General features: G+C 52.4%; 8 protein-coding genes across 8 annotated transcripts; 6 read left to right on the plus strand and 2 right to left on the minus strand.

Annotated features, from left to right (window-relative positions):
- The first annotated feature begins 433 nt into the window (after nt 1–433).
- On the plus strand, nt 434–2,177 carry BX661DRAFT_178073 (uncharacterized protein). Its single transcript, XM_051534811.1, has one exon. It carries the CDS (start codon nt 584–586, stop codon nt 2,123–2,125), a length of 1,542 nt encoding a protein of 513 aa, XP_051393674.1. The 5' UTR covers nt 434–583; the 3' UTR covers nt 2,126–2,177.
- A 121-nt stretch (nt 2,178–2,298) lies between these two features.
- On the plus strand, nt 2,299–5,881 carry BX661DRAFT_178074 (uncharacterized protein). The gene has a single exon (XM_051534812.1). It carries the CDS (start codon nt 2,401–2,403, stop codon nt 5,767–5,769), a length of 3,369 nt encoding a protein of 1,122 aa, XP_051393675.1. The 5' UTR covers nt 2,299–2,400; the 3' UTR covers nt 5,770–5,881.
- Nucleotides 5,882–6,065: 184 nt separating this feature from the next.
- On the plus strand, nt 6,066–7,644 carry BX661DRAFT_178075 (transferase). The gene has a single exon (XM_051534813.1). The coding sequence runs from the start codon at nt 6,209–6,211 to the stop codon at nt 7,619–7,621; it is 1,413 nt and encodes a 470-aa protein (XP_051393676.1). The 5' UTR covers nt 6,066–6,208; the 3' UTR covers nt 7,622–7,644.
- Nucleotides 7,645–8,357: 713 nt separating this feature from the next.
- BX661DRAFT_203623 (uncharacterized protein) lies at nt 8,358–13,352 on the plus strand. Its single transcript, XM_051538535.1, has 2 exons — nt 8,358–9,171; nt 9,327–13,352. The coding sequence occupies exons 1-2, from the start codon at nt 8,594–8,596 to the stop codon at nt 13,258–13,260; spliced, it is 4,512 nt and encodes a 1,503-aa protein (XP_051393677.1). The 5' UTR covers nt 8,358–8,593; the 3' UTR covers nt 13,261–13,352.
- BX661DRAFT_178078 (uncharacterized protein) lies at nt 13,353–15,566 on the minus strand. Its single transcript, XM_051534814.1, has one exon. It carries the CDS (start codon nt 15,382–15,384, stop codon nt 13,426–13,428), a length of 1,959 nt encoding a protein of 652 aa, XP_051393678.1. The 5' UTR covers nt 15,385–15,566; the 3' UTR covers nt 13,353–13,425.
- BX661DRAFT_178081 (uncharacterized protein) lies at nt 15,567–16,574 on the minus strand. The gene is made up of 3 exons (XM_051534815.1): nt 16,414–16,574; nt 16,173–16,195; nt 15,567–16,033 (listed from the first exon to the last, which is right to left on the minus strand). The coding sequence occupies exons 1-3, from the start codon at nt 16,462–16,464 to the stop codon at nt 15,748–15,750; spliced, it is 360 nt and encodes a 119-aa protein (XP_051393679.1). The 5' UTR covers nt 16,465–16,574; the 3' UTR covers nt 15,567–15,747.
- A 399-nt stretch (nt 16,575–16,973) lies between these two features.
- Nucleotides 16,974–20,706, plus strand: BX661DRAFT_178082 (uncharacterized protein). The gene is made up of 3 exons (XM_051534816.1): nt 16,974–17,466; nt 17,733–18,186; nt 18,511–20,706. The coding sequence occupies exons 1-3, from the start codon at nt 17,217–17,219 to the stop codon at nt 20,471–20,473; spliced, it is 2,667 nt and encodes an 888-aa protein (XP_051393680.1). The 5' UTR covers nt 16,974–17,216; the 3' UTR covers nt 20,474–20,706.
- A 287-nt stretch (nt 20,707–20,993) lies between these two features.
- Nucleotides 20,994–22,908, plus strand: BX661DRAFT_178085 (eukaryotic translation initiation factor 2 subunit 3). Its single transcript, XM_051534817.1, has one exon. It carries the CDS (start codon nt 21,439–21,441, stop codon nt 22,792–22,794), a length of 1,356 nt encoding a protein of 451 aa, XP_051393681.1. The 5' UTR covers nt 20,994–21,438; the 3' UTR covers nt 22,795–22,908.
- Nucleotides 22,909–23,046: the final 138 nt, after the last annotated feature.

Below are 23,046 nucleotides of genomic sequence, written 5' to 3' on the forward strand. Positions count from 1 at the left end.
GCGGATCCTCAAGGAGATCCAAGTCATACGGGACCACCAACTGACGATCAGCTCGGATATTAAACGACTGCAGGAGGAGAACCAGTCCATGTGGATGCACGTCGGCGAGAGTGATGAGAGATACAAGAGGCAGCAGGACACTATTGACAAGATACTGCAGTTCCTCGCGTCTGTGTTTTCTGCGGATTCTAGACACTCAGAGATTCAGATTCCGTTGCGAAGGCTTATTTCTCATGACTCGACAGAGTTTTCCAAATCCAATGATAATACCGGCATTGGCAGCAACAGCAACAACAGCAACAGCAGTAGTAGCGTTGGTATTGGTAGTGGCGGTTCGGTGGGTGCTAGAGCTAACACACGCACAACGTATAAGCAGCCGAAACCCCAGCAGCAGCAGCAGCAGCAGCAACAGCAACAATCGCATCAACAAAAACAGCAGCAGCAACATAAACAGCAACAGCAGCAACATAAACAGCAACAGCAGCAGCAGCAACAGCAGCAGCAGCAGCAGCAGCAACAGAGAAATTTGTATCAGCACTTGGGCAGCTTGGGCCATTTGTCGTTGGCCAAACCCAGAAACAGCATGGCTACGCCCAGGACACATGCGATATTCGAAGAGATGGATTTTCCCGATGCCTTCTCAAATAACACAGCACAGCATCAGCCGCCGCCAGAGAAAAGACAGAGGACGAATAGTATGAGCGAAAGGTTTTTTGAAATCCCAGCTGGATCAACATCGTCGTCACCAGCGGAATCCACAGGCCAGCGCACTCCGCGCAAAACAAGTACTGCTACCAATAAAGCGCCGGGAGCAGCAACAGCTGCTGCAGGTGGGAAATCAGCGGAGATTAAGCGCAAGGTACCTGCTGCTGCTGTCAGTAATGGTAGTGGTAGCCAGATGATGTCGTCGAATGGCAGTATGGTTGGCCGACTGACTTCGAATTCAAAGTCACTGGAGAGAATGGGACAAGAGTCAGAGTATGCCGGACTGAGCATTGAGAACCTCATGCGCATGTTCACTCCCTCCCAGCAAGGACAGCAGCAACAGCATAATCAACAACAGGGACAAGGTGACATTTCCATGGATTATTTGCCGCTGAGCAGCAGCAATGTCACCAAGCTTGCAGATTTCATGCCACCGGTCAGTGGTATCCCTACACACACCGATGTGGCAGGCTCTATGGCAGTCGATGACAGCGCGGCTGCACACTCGCAGGCAATTGGTTTCCCCGTCCATGGGTCCGAGAGTACCGACCAACTGGCGCACTTGCTTTCTGCCGATGATTTCAATAATCTCACGATGCTGTCCAACTCCGGAGTGGCTGCGGCAGGGGAGGCAGCAGTGCCTCTGGTAGGGTCGGGCGCCAACCTGGCAGCCAATATGTTTGATGGCGCCGGGCTTGCCTCGCTGTTCGAGTACATGGCAAACCAACCGGCTGCTGCTGCTGCGGCTGCTGCAACAAACATGCATGTCGGAAGTGGAGGCACCGGCGGCGGCGACGCGTATGAGAGCTCCTTTATGGGCAATGGTAGTGGTAGTGGTAGCGGCCAGGCGTACGGCACACAGTGGCTCGTGGATGCACTCAAGTCGCTTACGCCGGAGCAACAGCAAAGCATGTATAACTATTACAGGAACGCAGGACACGTGAGTCACATTCCATTGCTGACTGCGGAGTCGCAGGATTCTATGGATATTGGTAGTGGCGCTGATGGGTCGTCGTTTTTAGAGTTTGTCGATCCCAATGCCGAGAACATAGAGGGTGGTGGTGGTGGTAGTAGCAGCAGCAGTGTTGACGCAGTAGGCGGTTTGGGAATTGCTGATATTTCTTCTTCTGTTTCTACGTCTGGCATGGGGTCGGCTGAGGATGACTATGGAATACTGTTCAAGGAGGCGCTTGGATCGGATATTGTTGGGCTTCCTGATGTTGATGCTGCTGATTCTGCTTCTACTGATGCTGTTAGTTCGGTGGTCGATGTGTCGGGGATTCATCCGGATCTTGCGGCCACTCTGTTCCACACGTCACCGGTGGCGGCGCCGACCTCAGATGTCCTGGAGATGCTGAATAGCCCTGGTTTGAATCTTGTTTCCGCCTCTTCAATGCAGAGCGAGCCCAGTGATATGTAAACTTTTTTGGAGATGGGGGAGGTCATTTAAATATAATTAAATAATTAACTGATTTTTCTTGCTGCGCGAAAAAGACGCGTTTTTCGAATGGGGGGAATTTCTATGCAAATAATGCGTTTTGTTTCCCCGCAAAAAAGAAAAGAAAAGCAGAAAACAACGCTCTTTTTCACCCTCCCTTTTTTCTTTCAATTTATTTATTTTCCTCACTTACACTTGTTGATTCAATCCAGAAAAAGCATGCCGAAAAAATACCATTTCTAACACATTCAACAGCCATGTCACCACACATATACTTTCTTATCGACACCAACGCATTCAGCAACACGCACAACCCCCTAGCGATCACCAACACAGTAACGCGCATCCTCGTGTACCTCGCAAGCAAGCATGACACTCTAACGTGGAATTACGAGCTACTTGACACCACCACCACGCGCAGCCGCACAACCGCGCAGACCCGACGCAAAACCGGCGAACGTAAGCAACTAACAATCGAAGCTCTGGGTCAATTCAAAGACCACTTGCGTAATACATTGACTGTGAGGAGATCCGTGGGGGTGCGGGCGAGGGCGCCGTTGGATTCACTGCATGAGCGGTTGATGTGCTTGGAGGCAGATGTCGAGTGGGGGGATCCCGCGATGATGCGGTCGCCGAGGAGAAGTGCGATGCAGGGGATGGATCCCACACGGGCAAACGACCCCCTATCGGTGCGCAGCCACCTGTATATTATTAGCGACAGCCCGTGGTCACTGGAAACTCTGGACTTATTCATTGGCACGCTCCATCCTGCTACTGTCTCCGCTGTTGTGGCGGCAGCGGATACCACTAATGCAGATGCGTCTCTAATGGAGAAACTAACGCGGATGCGCGATAGTCTCGTGGGTAATGGCATTTGGGAAAGTTACGCGCGTAAACGCGTTGGCATTAATTGGATCAGGCCACAGGGGCGGACAATCCCAGGGATGGATCCGGTCGAGATCCTGATTGACTCTGTGTTCGCTTGTTGTTTGGAGTCCCTCGGCGGATGCGTTATGTCAGTGGATGAGCTGAGCACACCCGGGGTGCTGTTCTCCAGTCGGTTTGCTCCCCTGCACCGCGTGCGCACGTATCCGAGCTGGAACCGCAAATTCGCCGTGGAAATTTCCGCTGTTGCTGAGCATTTTGCTATTACCAATGCTACGGCGGAGAGTGAGTTACTTGGGGGTATGCATATATGGAGGATTCACTGCCCTCAGCAGCAGCAGCAGCAACGGGGTGTGTTTGCAGGGTTTGGCGGCGAAGATGTAGTGCTGAAAAGGGTGCAGGGGTGGCAGCGGCGGCAGAGGCAGAACTGTAGGTGGCTTGTGGATGGCCGGATAATGCAGAAATATGATTTGCCAGAGATGGTCGCGCTGGCCGCAGAATACAAGCGGACACTGGAACAGCAACAGCAACAGCAGGAGGACGATTTGCATTGGTCTGGGGAGAAACACAGGGTTTTGTTGCCCCTGCTTTGCGTCCCATTGTGTATGTGGCCGGTGGTTGTTCGCATGACCGTGGGCGGCGCACCAGCGATGTTTGAGAGTACAGGTGGTAGCAGCGGAGGCGAGCATTGGGCGAGCGATGGTGTGTTTGCCCAGTCTTTTGTTGTAGCACAGGCTGGAGAGGGTGGTTTCTCGGGGGCGGCGTATGTTGCGATAGTGCCGGTGGGCGGCAGGACAGTGGCTATATACGAGATGGATGCATGCGCGTACGCGGAAGTGTCGCGGATGAGCGCACACGGGGAATCAGCACAGGGCAATGCTAGCAATGGCGGAGACAGCGAAGAGGATTTATTTTCCTTGGCTTGGATCGAGGACTGGGCTTGGAAGGTACCCGGCGGGCTGGATATCGAGCCTCGTGAATCTTGTGTTATTAATGTTAGCTTTGAGTATCCACAGCATGAGGCAGGTTTCCCGGGTCTTGCTAGCTCAACATTATCTGCCTCCTGCGCAGCGCTTCCCGAGTGCAGTATGGATACCAGCAATTGCAACGATATGCACGATGCTGGCGAACAAACGGCGCTGTGTGATTCTGTTCCGGTATCCACCTTGGAGGCATGGTACGTTGGCGTGTATCTGAAGGTCATTCGGCAGCCAATCTCCAAATTTGACCACGCATTGGACTCCCTGGGTGCCCTCCTCGACAGCTTCCCGGCAGAAATAGCTCACGATGGCAGCAGTGGCGAATTGCCTTCGATGCTCAATATCTTGCGACAATCTGTGCTTTTGCCCAGCTCGGCCGTCGAGGATGCCTTTGATAATAGCGGCCAAGACCTGAACAAAGAAAGCACTGCATTTTCCGATTTCTACCTCGCGTCGAGGCTGCATCGGGTCAGCACAATGGTGGGCGAAGATACCGGCGCCCAGCGCATGTGGCAGCTGAGCGAGTGTCAACTCCAGATACTGCTGCATCTATTTGTCATCGACCGCATGCACACAGTCTCCAATAACGGTTGTGCGGAGCAGATAGAGCAGCTTTCAAATTCATTACGCGATCTCGTCGACTTGATGTGCATCTGGGTGTCGATGGGCGACCTGGATGGCATATCTGGTGTATCGCCAGGGTCTATTGCTGCCGCTGTTGCCTTGTTGGGTGATGGTGCGGAGTGTCCGAGTGATCTGGCCTCAGCCTTTGTCAGTGGCCCACTGGCGGGTCGCTTTGCGACTAGCCTGGGTGAACTTGTCGAGGAGCTGCGTGTCCAGTGTGGATGGGTGCCGCAGACGATAGATAGCGGCAGTGATGTGGCGGAGTTGGGGGATTTGGAGGGTGGGTGTACGGGCAGTGATGATATTCTGGGCGAGGGCGGCAGGAGACGCAAGGGTACGCCGCGGAAGATCAGTAGGAGCTCGGGCGACAGATCCGAGGTCATTGTGCATCAGCGACACCAGATCGCCACAAGTGGTAATTCTGGACGCAAACTGGCCAGACACCTGGACGAGCTCATAAGCAGCAGCAGTGGCGGTGGTAGCAGTAGCAAGGCATATTGCGATTCAAATCCCAGAAGCAAGCTAACATCGAGCAACCGAGCTGTACTTGGAGACTCACGGCAGCAGAATCAGAAATTGGCGCATCTCAAAATGCCCGCACATCTTATTCGCCAGCTTAAAAGCGAGGTGGTGTCGACTGCGCATTCGGCTGCAAAGCCTCGGCAAGCCACCTCAACCACCAAGCCTGCTGCCATGGATAGCAGTGGGGGTAATATTTGGGGTGTTGGGAGAAGTAACACTTTGCGTCGGAGAGTGCAGAGGCGGTTTCCAGAGTCGAATAGCTCGCCATTGCTCGGGTATCATGCCAGAGAAGTGCGCCGTGTCCCAGAAGAAGAGGATATGTTATCCAACAATAAGCGCCAGCGCATTGGCGAGCGCTCCCATGCTGGTGGTGCTGGTGCTGGGAGCAGTCTTTCTGCAGTCTTTCCGAGGTCATCATCTACCGCACACGTTGGCTTCTTCTGTGACCGCGTCTCAATTAATTCTGGCGGAGCATATGTGGAATCGCAGCATATATCCAGTGCTGTTGGCGTGTCGGAGATGCACGGCGTATTTTCTCATGAAATGTTTGAGGTTTCTTCGGATGATGAAGATGGTGGCATTTATATTTATGATCACAGAGCTGCTCAAATTTGAAAATTGAAATATTAATAAAGGTTATTTTGCATTTTTTTTTAATATTTTGGATAACGCAGTAAGAGTAAATATATTTAATTTATCACATGCCATGGAGCATACACGCATCAATTGCTCCTGTCTGTATTGTATTATGTATGCTTGAACACCAATTGTTCTTTTATTGTATATATATTTTATCTGCGTCGGATTGGCCGCAAGACACATACATATGCACGCACGCGTGTACGCATGCATGCGTGTATATATATATGAATATATATTATGTTGTTCAAAATTACAATATTTGTACATTATTTTAACACACCAAAAATGTGGATATATTAAGCTTAGCCGACAGCCGGGGATGGAAAAATTAGACATTTTTGTTGCAACTTTTAATTCCAAATAACTCGATTTTTTGCTTTACGTTTTACACACAAACAAGTAGATTTTCAGAATGACCGACCAGGAAACTGTCCAAGACAAGCACGAGTTCCGGTACTCAATTACAAACAACATCTCGTATATGTATCAAGTGTACTGCTCATACATGCTAGTATACAAGAACTCCGAGCTTTGTAAAGACTTTTTGACCCCAGAGACTTTGCAGTCAAGCTTAACCGCGCTAGTTCGCAAGCACTACCAGCCCATTTCCGGCTGGTTCAACATTAATAGCGACGAAATCGACGTGGTATTCCGCAACGACAAGTTCAATGACCCGCCATTTGAAACTCAAGTGCTCCCGATGAATTATGAGGAGATCATGGAACGTGTGCATGCCAGCGACATAGAACTTTTGGTGCCCAAGGGGCCATCGGGTCTCATATCAAAAGATAACCAGGTCATTCCGATGGTTCTGGTCAAGGCTACATACCTTGAATCCAACGAGGCCGTGGTGATCGGCATCACATACCACCACTCGCTCATGGACGGTTCCACATTTTGGCTATTCATGTATAACTGGGCCAACCTGTGCAAGCAAATGATCAGCGGTGAGAACAGAAACATCGATGAGTACACATTGCCGTGCCCGCCGTCCTTTGGGTTCCCGAGCATCAACCATTTGCACGAACCAAACACGACATTCAATCACAATGAGTACACGTTGGTTGACGCAGCAAAGTGCCTCCGGGAATTTATACCTGGTAACGACATTATAAAGGAAAGCATTCTCCATATTTCCATAGAGCAGCAGAGGGAGATCCGTGTCTTGGCAAAGCAGCATGGCGTTTCGTTTACTTCCATGCTTTGTGCCATGTTTTGGAGAGAAACCAGCATTCTCCGGCTCGCCGCCAAGCCGTCAATCGGCACATTAACCTCGCTCTTCACTTGTGCGGTCAACCCACGGGCATCTCTCGGGATCTCCAACGACGTGTGTGCCAGCCCTGTGGTCAACCTAGCTGCGACCAAAACCATAGACGAGCTTGTCACCACTCTGGACCTCCAAAGCACCGCGCAACTCGTGCACCAGACCATCACCAAGGGCTCCGCAGTGTACATCAGCAGCTCCATGGACTTTTTGCTCAAACAGCGAAGAACTGAACTTGAAAACGAACGGAGCGGGGCAATGGATGGCAAAAAAGCTATGCTTTCTTATGTTTGCCCGGTTGAAGCAAAATGCACTGTTTCTTCGAGTCGCAATTTTCCCATATATCAGACCGACTTTGGGTTTGGGAGTCCCGTGTATGTGAGGCCGCCATATTTGCCGTTTGAAGGGTGTCTGCGTATTTGGCCGACTCCGCAGTCGCCGGGTGATGGGCTGGCTAACAAGGAAGCTCCGTTGGAGGTTTATTTGTCCCAGCCGGATTACATCAATCTATCATTATCCCCGATTCTGCGCCCGTTTATTGTAGATCCAAGCAGTAAATAAGTTTTGTTTTGTCTTAATTTGCCTCACAATAATATTCAATTTTCATTAAGTGGAAAAATAAAAATTACAAAGTTGCTTTATTAACCCACTTATGAGGACAGCCAAAAATATGGACGAAAAGCTCAGTCCGGACCGAGGTCTGACTCCAACCACATGCAGGAACTACAAAAACTGAAATAGCTAACGTAACCCCCGGAATCAATGTGCTTTTATTGTGTTGGGTTCAACACTTTATCCTCTCTGAGAGCAAAGCTTTGTGTCCTCAACCATGGCCTTCTTGATGTTCAGCACCCACTCCTCCAAAAGCAGTATGGACAGTGACAATGTGTACGCATGGGCAGACACGACCCTCAACAAATTGGGGCCCCACCTCTACTACAGCTCTGACACCGGCGGCGGGCGGACAGTAGAGCCGTGCGCGCAGATCGCCATGTAACCCTGTGTCTCCGGCTGCCGGCAACCTCGGGGCGAGAAAAACCCCTGCCTCACACCACAACCGTAAAGATAACAGAGGCTGCGTCTGACGCTTTGACAATTTTTTAAAAGTTAAAATTTCCATTTCAGAGCCGATTTAAGCAATTTCCGCAATTTTTTGCGGCATTTAACTCGCGGGTCAAAAATATGCGGGTTTCAGTTCTCACTGATCACAGCTGATCACAATATTAGAAAAATGCTTGCATTATTGCCACTGAATAGGAAGCACACAGATCACTTTTTTTTTCTTAACGTAAGACTGAAACTTTTTTCTCTTGGCGTGTACCTCGTTCATTTATTTGATATATATTTTTCCTTCGTATTTCCTCCCCTTTTTCTTCTAGAGGTTTTGTTTTTTTGATCGCCTTACTTATTTTTATTAATTCCTATTAGCAATTCCACGCCGTTTATATTCCACTCTTTCTTTAAACACACACAACCACCCTGCATCAAACAAAGCACGGCGATTATTCTGTCTGACTCGATCCAGTTGTATCCATGAGCCAGCTAATGCTTCGGGTCCTGCGGCCATTCAGCCGCGCAGCACCTTTCAAAATGATCTACCAGCAGCCCATACAAGCATCGCCGCGGTCATCGATCCTCTACACAACACAGCAAATCTCCGGCGGGATCAGATCCCTGCGCGCGTTCTCCCAGCAGGCAGTTGAAGCAGATGCGGGCGTCATCCAGCCACTTGGCGAGAGAACCTCCCTTTTTGCCTCTCCCGACGAGAGCCCTATCTCTATGCGCGACATGCGCGAGGATACCAGTATGGTTCACTATATACAGACGGGAAAGTCCTTGACCGAGCAGCTATCGGTTATGCAGGCTTGTTTGATGAATGGCAATGTTGAGAGGGCGCAGCGGATTTTGATTGGCATGTACAAGTTGTACCCAAAGGCTATGAAGGACGTGGCGGACGTTTCGGTGCACAATGAGATTTTGGGCGGGCTCATGGCCGCGAAGCCGCAGCCGCTGTCTACCGAGGCACTGCTCTGGTATGACCAGATGGAGCGGCTGTATATGGTCAAGCCCAATGCCAATACATTTGCTATTTTGATTCGCGGGTTTGTTGGGTAAGTAAAAATCAAGAGAAATGAAAATGTGGTTTTTATTGCGATTTGCCTGTCGTGTCGCACACAGTACACACACAATTGTCGATTCACACCAACAATAACTAACCATTATGCCTACACTTTTTCATATCCTTCCTTTTTCGACTGAATTGTAGGAACGGCATGCAGAACGTTGGTGTTGTATTGATGCAGGAGATGCTGCGGAGCGGCCACAGTTTCCACGACATGCTGCTCAGCTCGTACCTTTCGGACAAGGACATTGACAGTATTAGAGACGTGGCGCGCGGCATTTTGAACAGGGGGGCTGAGAACGCAGACGTGGCCACGAAACTTCTCGATGCCGTGCATGCAGCTGAAATCAAGCTTAAAGACCTTGAGAACGATCCTAGTGGCACCAGCAGCAGCAACGACGCCGATCTGCACACAACAGCTGAGAATGACACCGAGGGGTCCAAGGCGGCCAAGGGCAGCGTTTTCAAGCTTCATTCGTCAAAGGTGCTCGGCATCACCCAGCTGAAAGATACCCTCCAGTCCCTATACACCAACGAGCTTGATGGCTACAACCTGCAGATGCGACTGGAGCGCGACACGTACGATGCAGCCATCGCCCGCTCGCGCGAGATCAACAAACAGCGCGGCGATCCTCTGCTGCAGACAGACATCAGCCGCCTAAAAAAGCTTACCGCTACATGGCTCCCGCAGCTCGAGGCCCTCATCGAGGAGGAGCAGGGTCGTTGCCTGCGCGCAAAGGAGAATGCGGGCAACGACCGGGTGCGCGAGCAGTACGGCAAGTTCTTCAGCTGGCTGGACGCGCCCAAGATTGCAATCATTACGATTCTCGAGGCCCTGCGGCTGAACGCGATCGAGCAGCGAACTAATAGCAGCGATATGATGCCAAAGTTTGTTGGTGTCAAGACCATCACACTGGTGACCAGCCTCAGCAGCGCGGTCCACGACGAGATCCGCTTCCAGCGCATGAAGGACCGCACCAACCGGCACATCATCGGTCGCAACATGTCGGTTGCCAAGCTCGCGTCGTCGGGAAAGCTGTTCAACATGGCTGTGCGGCGAGCACAGGCGCACCAAATGCGAGCAAACAGCAACCAGGAGTGGTTGGACTCCTGGGATGTCACGACAAAGACACGAATCGGATCGCTGCTGATCTCCATGCTGATTGAGGTGGCGCGCATCGAGGAGACATCCGTCGACCCGGTGACAGGAGAAATGACTACGCGCATGGCGCCAGCGTTCACGCACGACTATATTGTCAACCGCGGCCGCAAGTATGGAGTAATCATTCCGCACAACCTTCTGCGCGAGATGTTCAAGGAGGACTCGATCGCCAGTACTGTCAGCGCACGCCACTTGCCCATGCTAGTGCCGCCACGGCCCTGGCTGACGTACAACACGGGCGGCTACTTGACACACGACGAGCCCTGCATGCGTATGAAGGAGAGCAATGAGCAGCTGCGCTACCTCAAGGTGGCTTCCAACGAGGACCGCCTGTACACACTGCTGGCTGGTCTGGATTCGCTAGGCCTGACCAAGTGGGCCATCAACCGCACGGTGTTCGATGCCGTGCGCAAGGTATGGAACTCTGGAGTGGAGCTCGCCGAGATCCCGGCCAGCAGCTACGATGTACCCGAACCAACCAAGCCCGCGGACTTCGACACCAACGACAAGGCCAAGCTCAAGTACTCTTTTGAGCTACGCGAGTGGAGGAATGGCAGCTCCAACCAGCATTCGCGGCGCTGTGATTGCAACTACAAGGTCGAGATTGCGCAAGCCTTCCTCAACCACCCGATGTACTTCCCGCACAACATGGATTTCCGCGGCCGCGCCTATCCAATCCCGCCCCACTTCAACCACCTGGGCAACGATCTCTGCCGCGGCTTGCTGCTGTTTGACGAGGGAAGGCCGCTGACCGAGCGCGGAGTGTACTGGCTCAAGATTCATCTGGCCAACTTGTACGGCAAGGACAAACTGTCGCACGAAGACAGGGTGAATTTTGTTGACGAGAGCTACGACCGGATTATCGAATCAGCAGACAACCCTGTTCCCGACAGCCTACTGAGCGGCGAAACCAACACGCCCCGGCCGTGGTGGCTTGAGGCCAGCGATCCCTGGCAAGCGCTGTCCGCCTGCATCGAGTTTGCTGCGGCGATGCGCTCGCCAAACCCGGCTAAATACGTCAGCCGGCTGCACATCCATCAAGACGGAACGTGCAATGGTCTGCAGCACTACGCCGCGATGGGCCGCGACCGCAAGGGTGCGCACGAGGTCAACCTTATTCCGTCGGAAAAGCCGCAGGACGTGTATCAGGGCATCCTCAATGTCGTCAATCGGCTGATCGACGAGGATGCTTATAATGGTGTCAAGGAGGCAGTGGTGCTGAAGGGCAAGCTGACGCGCAAGATCGTCAAGCAGACCGTCATGACCAACGTGTATGGCGTGACGCTGATTGGCGCAAGGGAGCAGATTTCGGCTCGTCTGCGCGAGGTCAAGGACGAGCACGGGGACCACGAGTTCGAGCTTGTCGACGTGTCCAAGCTAGCACTGTACGTGGCCAAGAAGATCTTTGACTCTCTTGGCGAGATGTTCACTCAGGCGCAGGAGATCCAGAACTGGCTTAACGAGTCAGCGCGCCGCATTGCCAAGAGCATGCCCGAGTCGGCGCTGTCCACGTGGAAGCGCATGATCCTCGAGTCAAAGCAGTCGCAGGCCAAGCTGCGCGAGGCGCTGCGCGATGCCAAGGATAATGACCGCGTGCTGGAGAATGAGAAGGTTTTAGAGCTGCGGCCTGATCTGGGTCCCGGATCGACGCGGCGCAAGCGCCTCAACACGCTCGCCACCAAGCCCATGACCACGGTCGTGTGGACGACGCCGCTCGGGCTGACAGTGGTCCAGCCTTACCGCAAGTTTGCCATGCGCCATGTGGCCACCGCCCTGCAGAGCATCTCTGTGCGCGACGCAAATATGCCGTCACCCGTCAACTCGCAGAAGCAGAAGACCGCGTTCCCTCCCAACTTTGTGCACTCCCTGGATGCTTCGCACATGATCCTGTCGGCCATCGAGTGCAAGGTGGCCGGCCTGGTGTTTGCCTCGGTGCATGACTCGTACTGGACCCACGCGTGTGACATTGACAAGATGAACAAGATTCTGCGGGACCAGTTTGTTCAGCTGCACAAGCGCCCGATCATGGATGATCTCAAGGCTGAGTTTGAGAAGCGCTACGTTGACCACAAAATGCCTGTCATTCGCTGGGAGTACGTAAACAAGCCGGTAGGCTTTGGCGCCAAGAGAAAGGCCAATTGCGTTTCGGCAAAGGAAGTTCGCGAGGAGAAGGAGCGGCTGATTGAGGCCGAGCTTGCCATGCACCACCTGGGCATCTGCGGCGAGGCGGATGCCGCCAGCGTCAAGGTTGATGTCGTGCAGGCGGCTGCCGAAGAGGAGGTCAAGCCTGTGGATGTTGAGGAGGTTGACTTGAGCTCTATCGATTTGATCAACCCCCATGAGGATCCGCTTGGCGCCGCTTATCAGTCCGACCAAATCCACTACACGCTGACTTTAAACAAGGCACGGTTAGAAAAGGAGGGCAAGGCTTTGCGCAAAGAGAACATGGCGAAAACCAGAGAGGCTCGGGCTATTATGAAGAGCGAAGAAAAGATCAAGGCCAAGGCCAAGAGCGTGTCTAAGAAGGCGAGTGCTGCTGTAGCTGACAAAGACCCGGCGACAGGGACGACAACCACAATCATCGTCAAGGGGTCTAAACTCACGCCCGACTCTACGACCGAAGCTATGGCTTTGCAGCTCGAGAAGAAGGTCTTTGATATCAAGAAGGAGCTCTCTGAGAAGATCGCAGCTGCTGAGAAGAAGTACATTACAAACTTCGAGCAGCCGCAGATCATGCTTTCAGAGACCCAGTCACCGGATCAGTTGAAAAAGATCGTGCGCATGATCAAGGACCGCAAGCTCGCGGGACGCCTGACTAAGCGCACTTTGTGGGTGGACATTGAGTTCGACCAGCTGCCCAAGCACGGTGACTTTGATCTGAGGGAGGTTTTGGACAGCCCGTACTTTTTCAGTTGAATTTCAAGGGTAGGTCGCAGTTTGCAATGGTGGAGAAAACCAGCAATATCAACAGCCGATGCTTTCAGCGCAGTTTCGTGTATTGTAAAAATATAGACTGTAAAAATCAACAACAGAATACAAAGAAAAAATATATAAATATTAATTGTTAACGGCAGCGGCGGCTCAATGGTTGCTGGACAGCGGCTGCAAGCCCCACTCAACCATGTTTGTCTCGATCCGCTGCTGCTCCAGTCGATCGCCAAGGATAGAAGCGGCTTCGTCTGCCATGCCGAAAACCTTGAGCAACGTACGCTTGTGTGTCTGGACATCGGGCGTGACGCTCGACGGGTTCTGTGTGCGCTGGTGGATGCAGTACCGATGAAATTCACGCAGCGCAAGCGCGGGTGACTCGAGCATCAAGTATGCGCGCATGACAGCATTGGTGATGCTAACGTTTGGCTTGTAATTGACATCGCGGATATCGCTGGGCTTGGCATTGTACTCGAGCAGCATGTCCTCGAAGAACCGGATGCACTGGCTGGGGTAGTACACGTGCTCGGCGACCTTCTCGGTGAGCAGGATGTTTTTGGGGATGACTGGCAGACCAGATTTCCGGGGCGTGGATTTTTCCTCGGACGCGGTAGAATCAATGTGGGTATTAACTCCGGTATCGAACTTTGCAGACAGGTTTACCTTGCGGATTCCGCCTATCTGCGCGCAAGCCTCTTTATGAATCCCGCCGGCCGGGTCCTCTGACGACACACTTTTGACGATGTGGCTGAGCAGGCGCGTCTTGGGAGTGAACATGCAGGATGTGATGAACTTTGTGTATATGTGCTCGTTCAGCGGCACACCGTCGCGGAGCATCATGTCCTGGATATCGACCAGCTCCTTGATATTCTTGCGCTTCGCATGGAACCGCACAAACCACCTGTAGGCGGTCTGTGTCGGAGGCAGATAACAATTCTTGCGCAGCTCATCGAGCAGCTCGCTGGCGCGCTTGATTTGCCGCCGGATGATGCATATGCGGATGATGGACTCGTAGAGCGAGCGGAGATATACAAAATACGCGTCTCTTGTCCCAGCGAGTTCAAGCGGGATAGCAATGTTCGTCGACTCTGGGTTGGCCAGTAGCGCGTGCGGTATTTGGCGCTTGTCGCTGGGGATTCGGAATGACAGCAGCTTGTGTAGCTCTGCCAGTGCCGGCCTAATTGCATGAAGCGCGAGATATGCCTGACCTCTGGCGGCAGTATACCGCGCAAATAAATTGCCGTGGTCGTCCGTAAAGTTGCCATCCTTTGTGCTTTCGAGCAGTGCATCGAGCAGTCGGAACTCGTCAACCTTTTGCGCAGCCTTGATAAGGCTCTTTTCCACTTCTGCATTCGGAGCAATGTTCCTGCCAAGCATCTCGTCGAACAAATCTGTCAACTTAATCAGGTCTGGTAAGCTCTCTGCAGTTGGATCGCTGAAAAGCGCCGCGTATGTGTGCACGTTCACTGCCATGTTGGGGCCGTAGGTGCCGGAATCAATGTCATTCTTTATCGAAAGCGCCTCTTCGTGCTGTCCCTCAGCGACGTGTAGCCGGATCAGCTCGTTCAGCGCCCATATTGTTGTAAACTTCAATTTATTTTTCTTGCACGCGTCCCGCACGACCCTCAGCCTGCGGAGGGTCTCTGGTTTGCGCTCAAAAGCGTACTGCATATTGAGTGTCTGGATGACTCGGATGATGTCGTACTCAGTCACCTTGCGCCATTCATTGTTCTTGAGTATACCGTCAAATCCACGCCACACACCCTCAGGGTCCTTTCTGTGTATGGCCTTGTACATGAGGTACCGCTGCGTGTCCTTCAGCGGTCCAAGAGGCGCAGGCGATCGCTCTCTGCGAAGAAGGCCATTTTCAGAATCCTCCCTCAGAATCGAGGCAATGTCAATGCCACCCAGGTCGATTGCCAGCCCGCCTAGCCCGCTACTCTGGTCGATGTTTTTGCCAAGCAGAAATGGATCGACTGCCTTGTTGTGAGTCCGGAGAAAAGTGGCCTTTTTCAACGACTGGGAAAACTGATCGAATAGCAACCGGTTTACGCCATTGCGCGCTTGGCCTAGAAAATAGTCTGCACTGCTGACTGCTTTGCCGGATCGCATATGAGAACCAGCACTGTGAGCCAGGCTTCGGCGTCTGTGTGTGGGCGGGTGTAGTCGGCTGCTTTGCTTGCGCCGGATCCAGTTCGTGCCAGTGACAACAGGCCGCACAGTTGAATGTTGTAAATGAACAGATATGGCAAAAGAGGAGAGCAAATAGAAGGGATTTGAAATTCAAATCGAGGAGACAAGAAAGAAAAAAGTATATAAAAATGGGAGAGTGAACAGGCGTGCTTGACAATGCTTGATCGCGCCAAAAAATTATTTATCGCTCAGTGTGCTGATTGTCTTGATCAGGTTTGTATTCCTTTTTGATCTAATCGTCCACAGCCCGCCAAGCAAATAAATGCACCACCAGTTCTCAGCCTATCGCAGAAGCGAGCACTTTTTCAGGGCGTCGCCAAGATCGGAGCGCATAACGGGAATTGTCGCCAGACATGTCGGAATGTTTTCGGGCTGCTCGACCCACATATGGAACGGAATGTCCTTCTGCTTGAGATTTTCAGCCATTTTGAGCAATGATGCCTCGTTCTTGGTTTCCAGGGTGACCTTATGCATTGATTCGAGATCATCAGTGTAGGCCTTGACGCGCTCGTCATCGCGAAACTTCCAGATCACCGCCGTGGTGGCGTGGCACCCCTGGGAAACGATGCTACGTATGGTTTGATTGGTGGGCAAAACAGAACGATTGCTAGTTAGTTGCCATGCGAGCAGTCACGAATACATTTTCGCAGCTTACTTTTGTTCAAAAGTTATTGAATGCAAGTTGCCTGTCTTTAATGAAATCTTACCTGCCAAGCGGCCAGTTTAGTACCTATATCGGACCAGTCCTCCTTCAGTAAATACAAAATTTAAAAAACATATTTGTGTTAGATTGACACAGAGACAAGGAAATTAGCTATACGCAAGTAGTAGCAGTAGCAGTAACAGCAACGGCAGTAGTTGCAGTTGGACAGCTACGTGGCAGTATTTGTTTTGATTATGTCGGAGAAGTGCCGGCATTCGTCCGCAAGCTGTGGGCTGCACGCGTACCTTTTGCAGGTCCTTTCTCATGACGATAAAGACGGTGCGTGCCTCGGACATTTACTGGGTGTTACGATCGATATGCTGGAACTTGAATCGCTGCTTAATGCAATACAAAAAAGGGTGATGAGATATTGAGGCAAAGGAGAGTCGCGAAGTGTGATTAATGAATGGCGTGTTTATTTACACCTTGCATCAGCCGGCCATCACACACAGGCGCGTGCTGCGCCGTGGCAGTGACTATGGGCGTGGTTCAAAAGAGCACAAGGTGGTCAGTATTGTCATCCTCGGTATAAATCTGGACCCAGATCCGTAAGCACTGGAGCCATTGAGGGCTCGGTGGCGACTGCGCAGACAACACAGGCAGCTAAATCTAAGCCACATTGGCAACAGTGCAGGCAATTACGTTCTTTTTTGTTCGGGCCAGCTCGCGCTGCAAGCTGACCTTTCTGGATTCATCGCGCAGTGCGGTCGACCACCCTATTGGCTGGATTTGGTCAAACCAGAAGAGGAAAAAATATGGGCAAAAAAGAAAATCGGCTCTGCGTGATTTTTCTTTACGCAAAGCGAAACTCAACCGACGTGTTTCATTCCAAAGGCAGAAGATGGCACCATCCGGCGTCTGCAACCTTTTCTCCTTTCTTTTTTCTTTATTTCTATACTTTTAACAGAGGTTTTATTTTATTTTCACTTGTATCAAAAAAACCACCTTACCAGCGCAGCCAGCAACAAGCCTTAGCAAGCAGTAACATACCATCTGAATTTAGCCAATTTTTCATCTTTAAGATCATATTTTATACAAAGGCCTTAAAATGAGTGCGGCCCAATCAAACACACATCAATCTTTCAATTCGCGCGGCGGCAAGTTCTCGCGCGGCAGCAACGCGCGTTCTTCCTCGTCTCTGGAAGAGGCAGCCGAATTCAAGAGTCTTCGCAACAGTTACTCTAACAGCCTCAAGACGCTGAACGAAATGTTCCCCGACTGGACAGACGCCGACCTACTTTCCGCTATTAAGGAGGCCGACGGCAATCTGGAAATCACCATTGCCCGAATCGCTGAAGGTAATTGTTTTCTCTGTTACTTGCCCCTTTGCTTTTTTGCGCTGTGTACCGTTTGCAACGCCACCCCTCCTTGCTTTGGCATATGCTTATTGTATTTCCCTTTTGAATTGAGGCAAGCCTTTTCTGGTAAAAAAAAATGACCGGATGGCTACCATGGCTGTTGCCATGATCGACAGGCATTATCGGAGATAATATTTTGGAAAAAAAACCAAAATCATAAAGCTAACGACGTTGTAATTATTTTTCTCGTGCATCTGGAAGTATAGGCCATGCTACGCAGTGGGGAGAGGTCAAGTCGCGCAAAGAGAAGCGCCAGGTTACCAAGCCGCTTGAAGATGTCAAGCCTGTCGAGAAGAGCAGCTTTGTTCCCCGCCCCGCATCTTTCCGCGGTGGAGTCCGTGGGGGCGCAGCCCGTGGCGGCCGTGGCAACTATTCGAACGTTTCTGTTGCCCGTGGCGGAAGGCCCGCATCTGCAGCCAAGGCTCCTATTGCCCCCGTGGCTGGCACCGCTTCGACCGCAGATTCTGCGGCCGGTTGGGATGCCGAGTCGCCATCTGAGAGCAAGAGCTCTGCTAGCGCCTGGGATACCAAGCCTGCTGCCAACATCCAAGAATCAAAGCCCAAGGCGCAGACATCTGCCTCTGTGGCTGCCCCGGCCCCCTCGATTTCGAAGGCACCGTCCAAGCCCGCCCCGATGTCGTGGGCAAACATCGCAAAGAGGTACATTTTTCATGCATTGTGGAGAGTTGTTTTTTGTTTTTGTTGTTGACTACTAGCGCTTGTGCTTGTGATCGTTCCTGTGCTCATGTGTTGTCAAGCAATTGTTTGAATATCGGCTTGTGCATTTTTTCTGCGTTTGTGTTCGTTCATCTCGCACAACCAATGTTGTCATTTGTGTTTTTTGCGGCACAATTGCGCTGGGCTAATAAGCTGTCCGAATTGACATTGTTTACACGCTGAATCCGCGCACAGTTCCGATGTGTTGTCATTTTTGATATTTCTGACCAATCTGCGACTATTTTTGCTTTCTGTTTATTGTTGTAGAGGTGCCAAGCAGGTTTCACCAGAGCCCGCGCCGTCTTCCGATTCCGAGAAGCCCGCTGAGCCCGCCACGACACACGCAGACGAGTCCATTCCCGCCAAGGAGACACAATCAACGGCCAAGTCAGCTGAGGAGAAGGCTGATGCCGATTCTACATCAAAGCCCGCCGTTTCAGAGCAAGCCGACTCTGAGGAGACAGCCGACATCGTTGTTGTCGAGGAGGCCCACATAGTTGTCGAGGAGATTGGGGAGGCCGAGCCCACGGCGTCCGTCGAGCAGCCCGCCGTCACACAGGAGGCCGAGTCTGCGGAATCAGAGACCGTAGCCGACGAGCCGCAGACCGTACCCGCTTCCTCAAAGAAGCCCGTCTCGAACGTTCGGCGACTTAACCAGGAGGCCCCCGTGGTCATGCCCACAGGCAGCGCCACGATTGAGCGCATCGGCATGCAGTTTGGAAGCTTGAGCATTGGCGGCGTCGAGTTTGGCTCATTGAAGTCCTCAGGCGTTGTGGCCGAATTGGAGACGCCAGAGGCCTCGGCTGATGCCGTTGTGCCCCAGGCTGAGATTAAAGAGGCTGCCCCCGCTTCTGCCCAGGCTCTCGCTGCAGTGGCCGATGTCGAGACAGCACCCGCGCCTGTGTCTGTCCCCGCGCCGGCGCTTGTTGTGCCTGCTGTCGCGCCCGCTGTTGCCCCACCTGCTGCTGCCGAGCCAGCCGCCGCTGCACCTCAGGGTCCCCTGACTACATACCTTCAGCAGCAGCAGCAGCAGCAGCAGTACGTCCACTCCCAGGCGCAGGCCCATCCCAGTGCCAGCGCCATCAGTCAGATGCCACTGCCCAACGATTACGGAGCTGCTGCGCTATACGGTGCGGATGCACAGCGCAACATGATGGGCTTCTACGATAACTACGGCTACAACCAGTTCGTTGCCAATAAGGACGCATCTGCCGCAGCCACCGAGCCCCAGGCTGCAGCCACCAGTGGCCCTCAGACTGCCGGAATCAACGGCGCCAACAACATTGGCCAAGCCGGCCTGTTCCCTCAGCAGATTCCGCAGCCCTTCGGCATGAACCACGGCATGCCGTACTACAACCCGTATTACTACAGCATGATGCAGCCTGGGAGCCAGTTCCCCAACCCAGCTGCGTTTGGCAACAACCCGGCCCTCGCCGCCGCCTACGGCCAGCCGTTTATGAAGCAGGGCATGTACCCGATGTATCCCGGGACCAACCCGCAGGGTCTGCAGAACGTTGGGTCGCAGCAGCAACAGCAGCAGCCTCAGGTTCAGGCTCAGCAGCAGTCTGCACAGCAGCCCGGCCAGCAGGGTAACCAGGCTCAGCAGCCTACGGGCCAGCAGGGAGCTGCAGGCAACCAGCAGCAGGCCGGTGTCAAGGGAGCCAGCCAGAACAATGCCGGTAACCCGTACGCCAACATCAACGCCCAGAAGGCTGGCAACCCGTATGGTCACTACTCGGCCAACATTGGGGCTGGCTTCAACGTCTACGAGCAGGACCCCGCTGCGCTGTCCAACTCGCCGCAGCAGTTTGGCCTCGGCGGCATCCCCGGCATGTTCTCGGCCTCCAAGACCGGCGGCAAGGATGCCAGTGCCAAGGGCATCCCACCGTCCGGCACTGCGCCCGTGATCGGCGGGACCACTTACTACAGCACCCCGCAGCAGCTTGGCAGCTATCCCAGCCAGGTCAATAACACACACCCACAGCAGGGATTCAGCCACCACCAGCAAGCCTATTACGCCTCGTATGCGCCGAGCTATGGCCAGACCCAGACGCCGCACATGTACCAACAGCAGCCGCAGCAGCAACAGCAGCACCACCACCACCATCAGCAGCAGCATCAGCATCAGCAGCAGCATCAGCAGCAGCAGCACCACCAGCAGCACCACCAGCAACAGCCTCCTCAAGGTGGGCACCAGCAGCCTAACAAGCAGTACTGGGAGAAGCAGTAGGAAATGTTGCTGGTCGGCGACTATATGATGTAATAACATGGTGTGTTCTTTCCAAAACTGTCTTTCGTTTCATTCACACACAAAACACCAAAACGTTTGGTTTCTAAGTTATAGCATTTTTATATTTGTCGCCTTGCACTCAATTTCATGTTGAATACAATTTTCTGTACAAAAAAACTACCGGCACCCCATCTCAAAACCAGTCCATTTCAATTAGGCTGGGCCCAGATCGGAGGTTTTTTTTTTAGCTGGATGCAGATCCAGCAGCCGAGCTGGTATGTGAACCGCAAGATGAGATGACTCATCCACGAGTCGTGCCGAGCTGCAATCGAAAAGTTTTCTGCTCAACATCACGCTTACTTTTCGTGCATCTGCAATGGCCAATGCTGACTTTGCCCCAATAATTATTTTTTCGTTGTGCTGGCAAGAGGGAGTGTGTGAGAGAAAGCGCCTTTAAAGCGGCCAGCTGGAAATTAATGGAGAAAATTGGATAAAGGGGAGAATTCACCTTTTCTTGCTTTTTGGCATTCAATCTATTTTTTCCACTACCATTTGTCTAGAATTCTATTTATTAGCGTTTTTTTTAAAAAACGTAAGTTGACAACCCTTTTTGAGTTTACAATCTGCCGCCGAAAGAGCTCCTCTGGCAATGGAAGCCCATTTTTGGCGAGATTTCGCACGCGCAGAGCAAAGCCAGGGCTGCCCGGGAGGAGGTACCAATCTCAATGTGGTTTTCCAGATTCGAGTTTCACTTCCATTCCCCGGCCTCTGCGCAAACTATACGGCAAATTGGCGCGCAAAGGCCGCCGGCGCTGGATTGCTTGCAATCTGTTCAATCTTAAATAGAAATCACTCGCTCATGGGAATCAGTATTTGACGCACTAAACACACTTGCACCCTTTTCAATATGCGCACATGTATCTTTTTTTGCTTAGGGCGTCCGTTAATTAGCACTTTAAACTATCATGTCGGATTCAGTCGTTACTGTGGATACCTCGAAGCTTACACCCCTCTCGCCAGAGGTGATTATAAACCAGGCGACGATCAATATCGGTACCATTGGCCATGTCGCGCACGGAAAGTCGACGCTCGTAAAGGCCATCAGCGGAGTGCAGACTGTTCGCTTCAAAAATGAACTCGAGCGTAACATCACCATCAGACTCGGATACGCCAACACCAAGATTTACAAGTGCGACAACCCCGAGTGCCCTCGCCCCGGATGCTACAGGTCATTCGCCTCAGACAGGCCCGCAGAGATCCCTTGCGAGCGCCCGGGATGCAGCGGCACACTGCAGCTCATCCGCCACGTTTCGTTTGTCGATTGCCCGGGTCACGACGTGCTCATGTCCACCATGCTGAGTGGAGCCGCGGTCATGGACGCCGCAATTCTGCTTGTTGCTGCCAACGAGTCGTGCCCACAGCCGCAGACGGCCGAGCACCTGGCAGCCGTGGAGATTATGAAGCTCGACAAACTCATTATTCTGCAGAACAAGGTTGATCTGATCCAGGAGGACCAGGCGCAGACTCATTTCGAGCAGATCCAGGAGTTCATCAAGGGCACTGGTGCGGCCGGCTCCCCAATCGTCCCTGTTTCTGCGCAGCTCAAGTACAACGTCGACGCTGTGGTCGAGTACATCTGCAAGTACATCCCCATCCCGGTGCGTGACTTTACTTCGGACCCCTACATGATTCTCATTCGCTCGTTCGACGTCAACAAGCCAGGTAACGGTATTGATACGATTGCAGGCGGTGTTGTTGGTGGAAGTATCCTTAAGGGTGTCATCAGGGTTGGCCAGGACATCGAGATCAGGCCCGGACAGGTCTCTGTTAACCCCACCAACGGCAACTTTGTTGTGCGCCCGATTGTGTCGCGTGTCGTGTCGCTTAATACCGAGAAGAACTCCTTGCAGTATGCAGTTCCCGGCGGTCTCATCGGTGTGGGTACCCTTATTGACCCGTCGCTCACGCGCGGTGATCGCTTGTCTGGTCGCGTTCTGGGCTCTGTTGGCAAGCTGCCCAAGCTCTATATTGTCCTCGAGATCAACTACTTCTTGCTGCGCCGGCTGCTGGGTATCAAGTCCGACGGCAAGAAGCAGGCCAAGATTGACAAGCTCTCCAAGAACGACAACCTCCGCATCAACATCGGCTCCAGCGCTGTCGGAGCGCGTGTCACCGGTGTTAGGGCCGATATGGCCAAGGTGAGCCTGGGAACCCCCTCGTGCGCGGAGGAGGGCGACAACATTGCCATTAGCAGACGCATTGACAATCACTGGCGTCTCATCGGCTGGGCCAAGATTGTCAAGGGCAAGTCGCTCGACTAACGAGGATATCGGCGCGTCTTGTTTAAAAGGGGATTTTCTGCTGTTCGAAATATATTTTTCACTTCAACTGTTGACTCTTTTAAAGCAGAGAATTCTTGAAAAACTCACGACCACGTTATTTGTTTGCTGTCAAACAGCAAATTAATTTTCAGAGTGTAGATGTCCTAATCTAATCAGCTGTTTAGCAATATTGACCACGATCTCATTGGCTTTTCTCCCCTCTCCCAATTTGTCCACATTCGCACGCCGCCT

Source organism: Kickxella alabastrina (assembly GCF_025024165.1).
Source record: "Kickxella alabastrina strain RSA 675 chromosome Unknown BX661scaffold_4, whole genome shotgun sequence".
Lineage (NCBI taxonomy): Eukaryota > Fungi > Kickxellomycota > Kickxellomycetes > Kickxellales > Kickxellaceae > Kickxella > Kickxella alabastrina.

What these genes read in the sequence shown, in the direction of transcription:
- BX661DRAFT_203623 (XM_051538535.1), top strand. Translation starts at nt 8,594, where the DNA reads ATGAGCCAGCTAATGCTTCGGGTCCTGCGGCCATTCAGCCGCGCAGCA. An exon ending in TTGATTCGCGGGTTTGTTGG is followed by an intron (nt 9,172 to 9,326) that starts GTAAGTAAAAAT and finishes ACTGAATTGTAG; the next exon opens with GAACGGCATGCAGAACGTTG.
- BX661DRAFT_178082 (XM_051534816.1), top strand. Translation starts at nt 17,217, where the DNA reads ATGAGTGCGGCCCAATCAAACACACATCAATCTTTCAATTCGCGCGGC. An exon ending in CATTGCCCGAATCGCTGAAG is followed by an intron (nt 17,467 to 17,732) that starts GTAATTGTTTTC and finishes CTGGAAGTATAG; the next exon opens with GCCATGCTACGCAGTGGGGA. An exon ending in TGGGCAAACATCGCAAAGAG is followed by an intron (nt 18,187 to 18,510) that starts GTACATTTTTCA and finishes TTATTGTTGTAG; the next exon opens with AGGTGCCAAGCAGGTTTCAC.
- BX661DRAFT_178074 (XM_051534812.1), top strand. Translation starts at nt 2,401, where the DNA reads ATGTCACCACACATATACTTTCTTATCGACACCAACGCATTCAGCAAC.
- BX661DRAFT_178081 (XM_051534815.1), bottom strand. Translation starts at nt 16,464, where the DNA reads ATGTCCGAGGCACGCACCGTCTTTATCGTCATGAGAAAGGACCTGCAA. An exon ending in TGAGAAAGGACCTGCAAAAG is followed by an intron (nt 16,196 to 16,413) that starts GTACGCGTGCAG and finishes GGTCCGATATAG; the next exon opens with GTACTAAACTGGCCGCTTGG. An exon ending in CTAAACTGGCCGCTTGGCAG is followed by an intron (nt 16,034 to 16,172) that starts GTAAGATTTCAT and finishes AACCATACGTAG; the next exon opens with CATCGTTTCCCAGGGGTGCC.
- BX661DRAFT_178085 (XM_051534817.1), top strand. Translation starts at nt 21,439, where the DNA reads ATGTCGGATTCAGTCGTTACTGTGGATACCTCGAAGCTTACACCCCTC.
- BX661DRAFT_178078 (XM_051534814.1), bottom strand. Translation starts at nt 15,384, where the DNA reads ATGCGATCCGGCAAAGCAGTCAGCAGTGCAGACTATTTTCTAGGCCAA.
- BX661DRAFT_178073 (XM_051534811.1), top strand. Translation starts at nt 584, where the DNA reads ATGGCTACGCCCAGGACACATGCGATATTCGAAGAGATGGATTTTCCC.
- BX661DRAFT_178075 (XM_051534813.1), top strand. Translation starts at nt 6,209, where the DNA reads ATGACCGACCAGGAAACTGTCCAAGACAAGCACGAGTTCCGGTACTCA.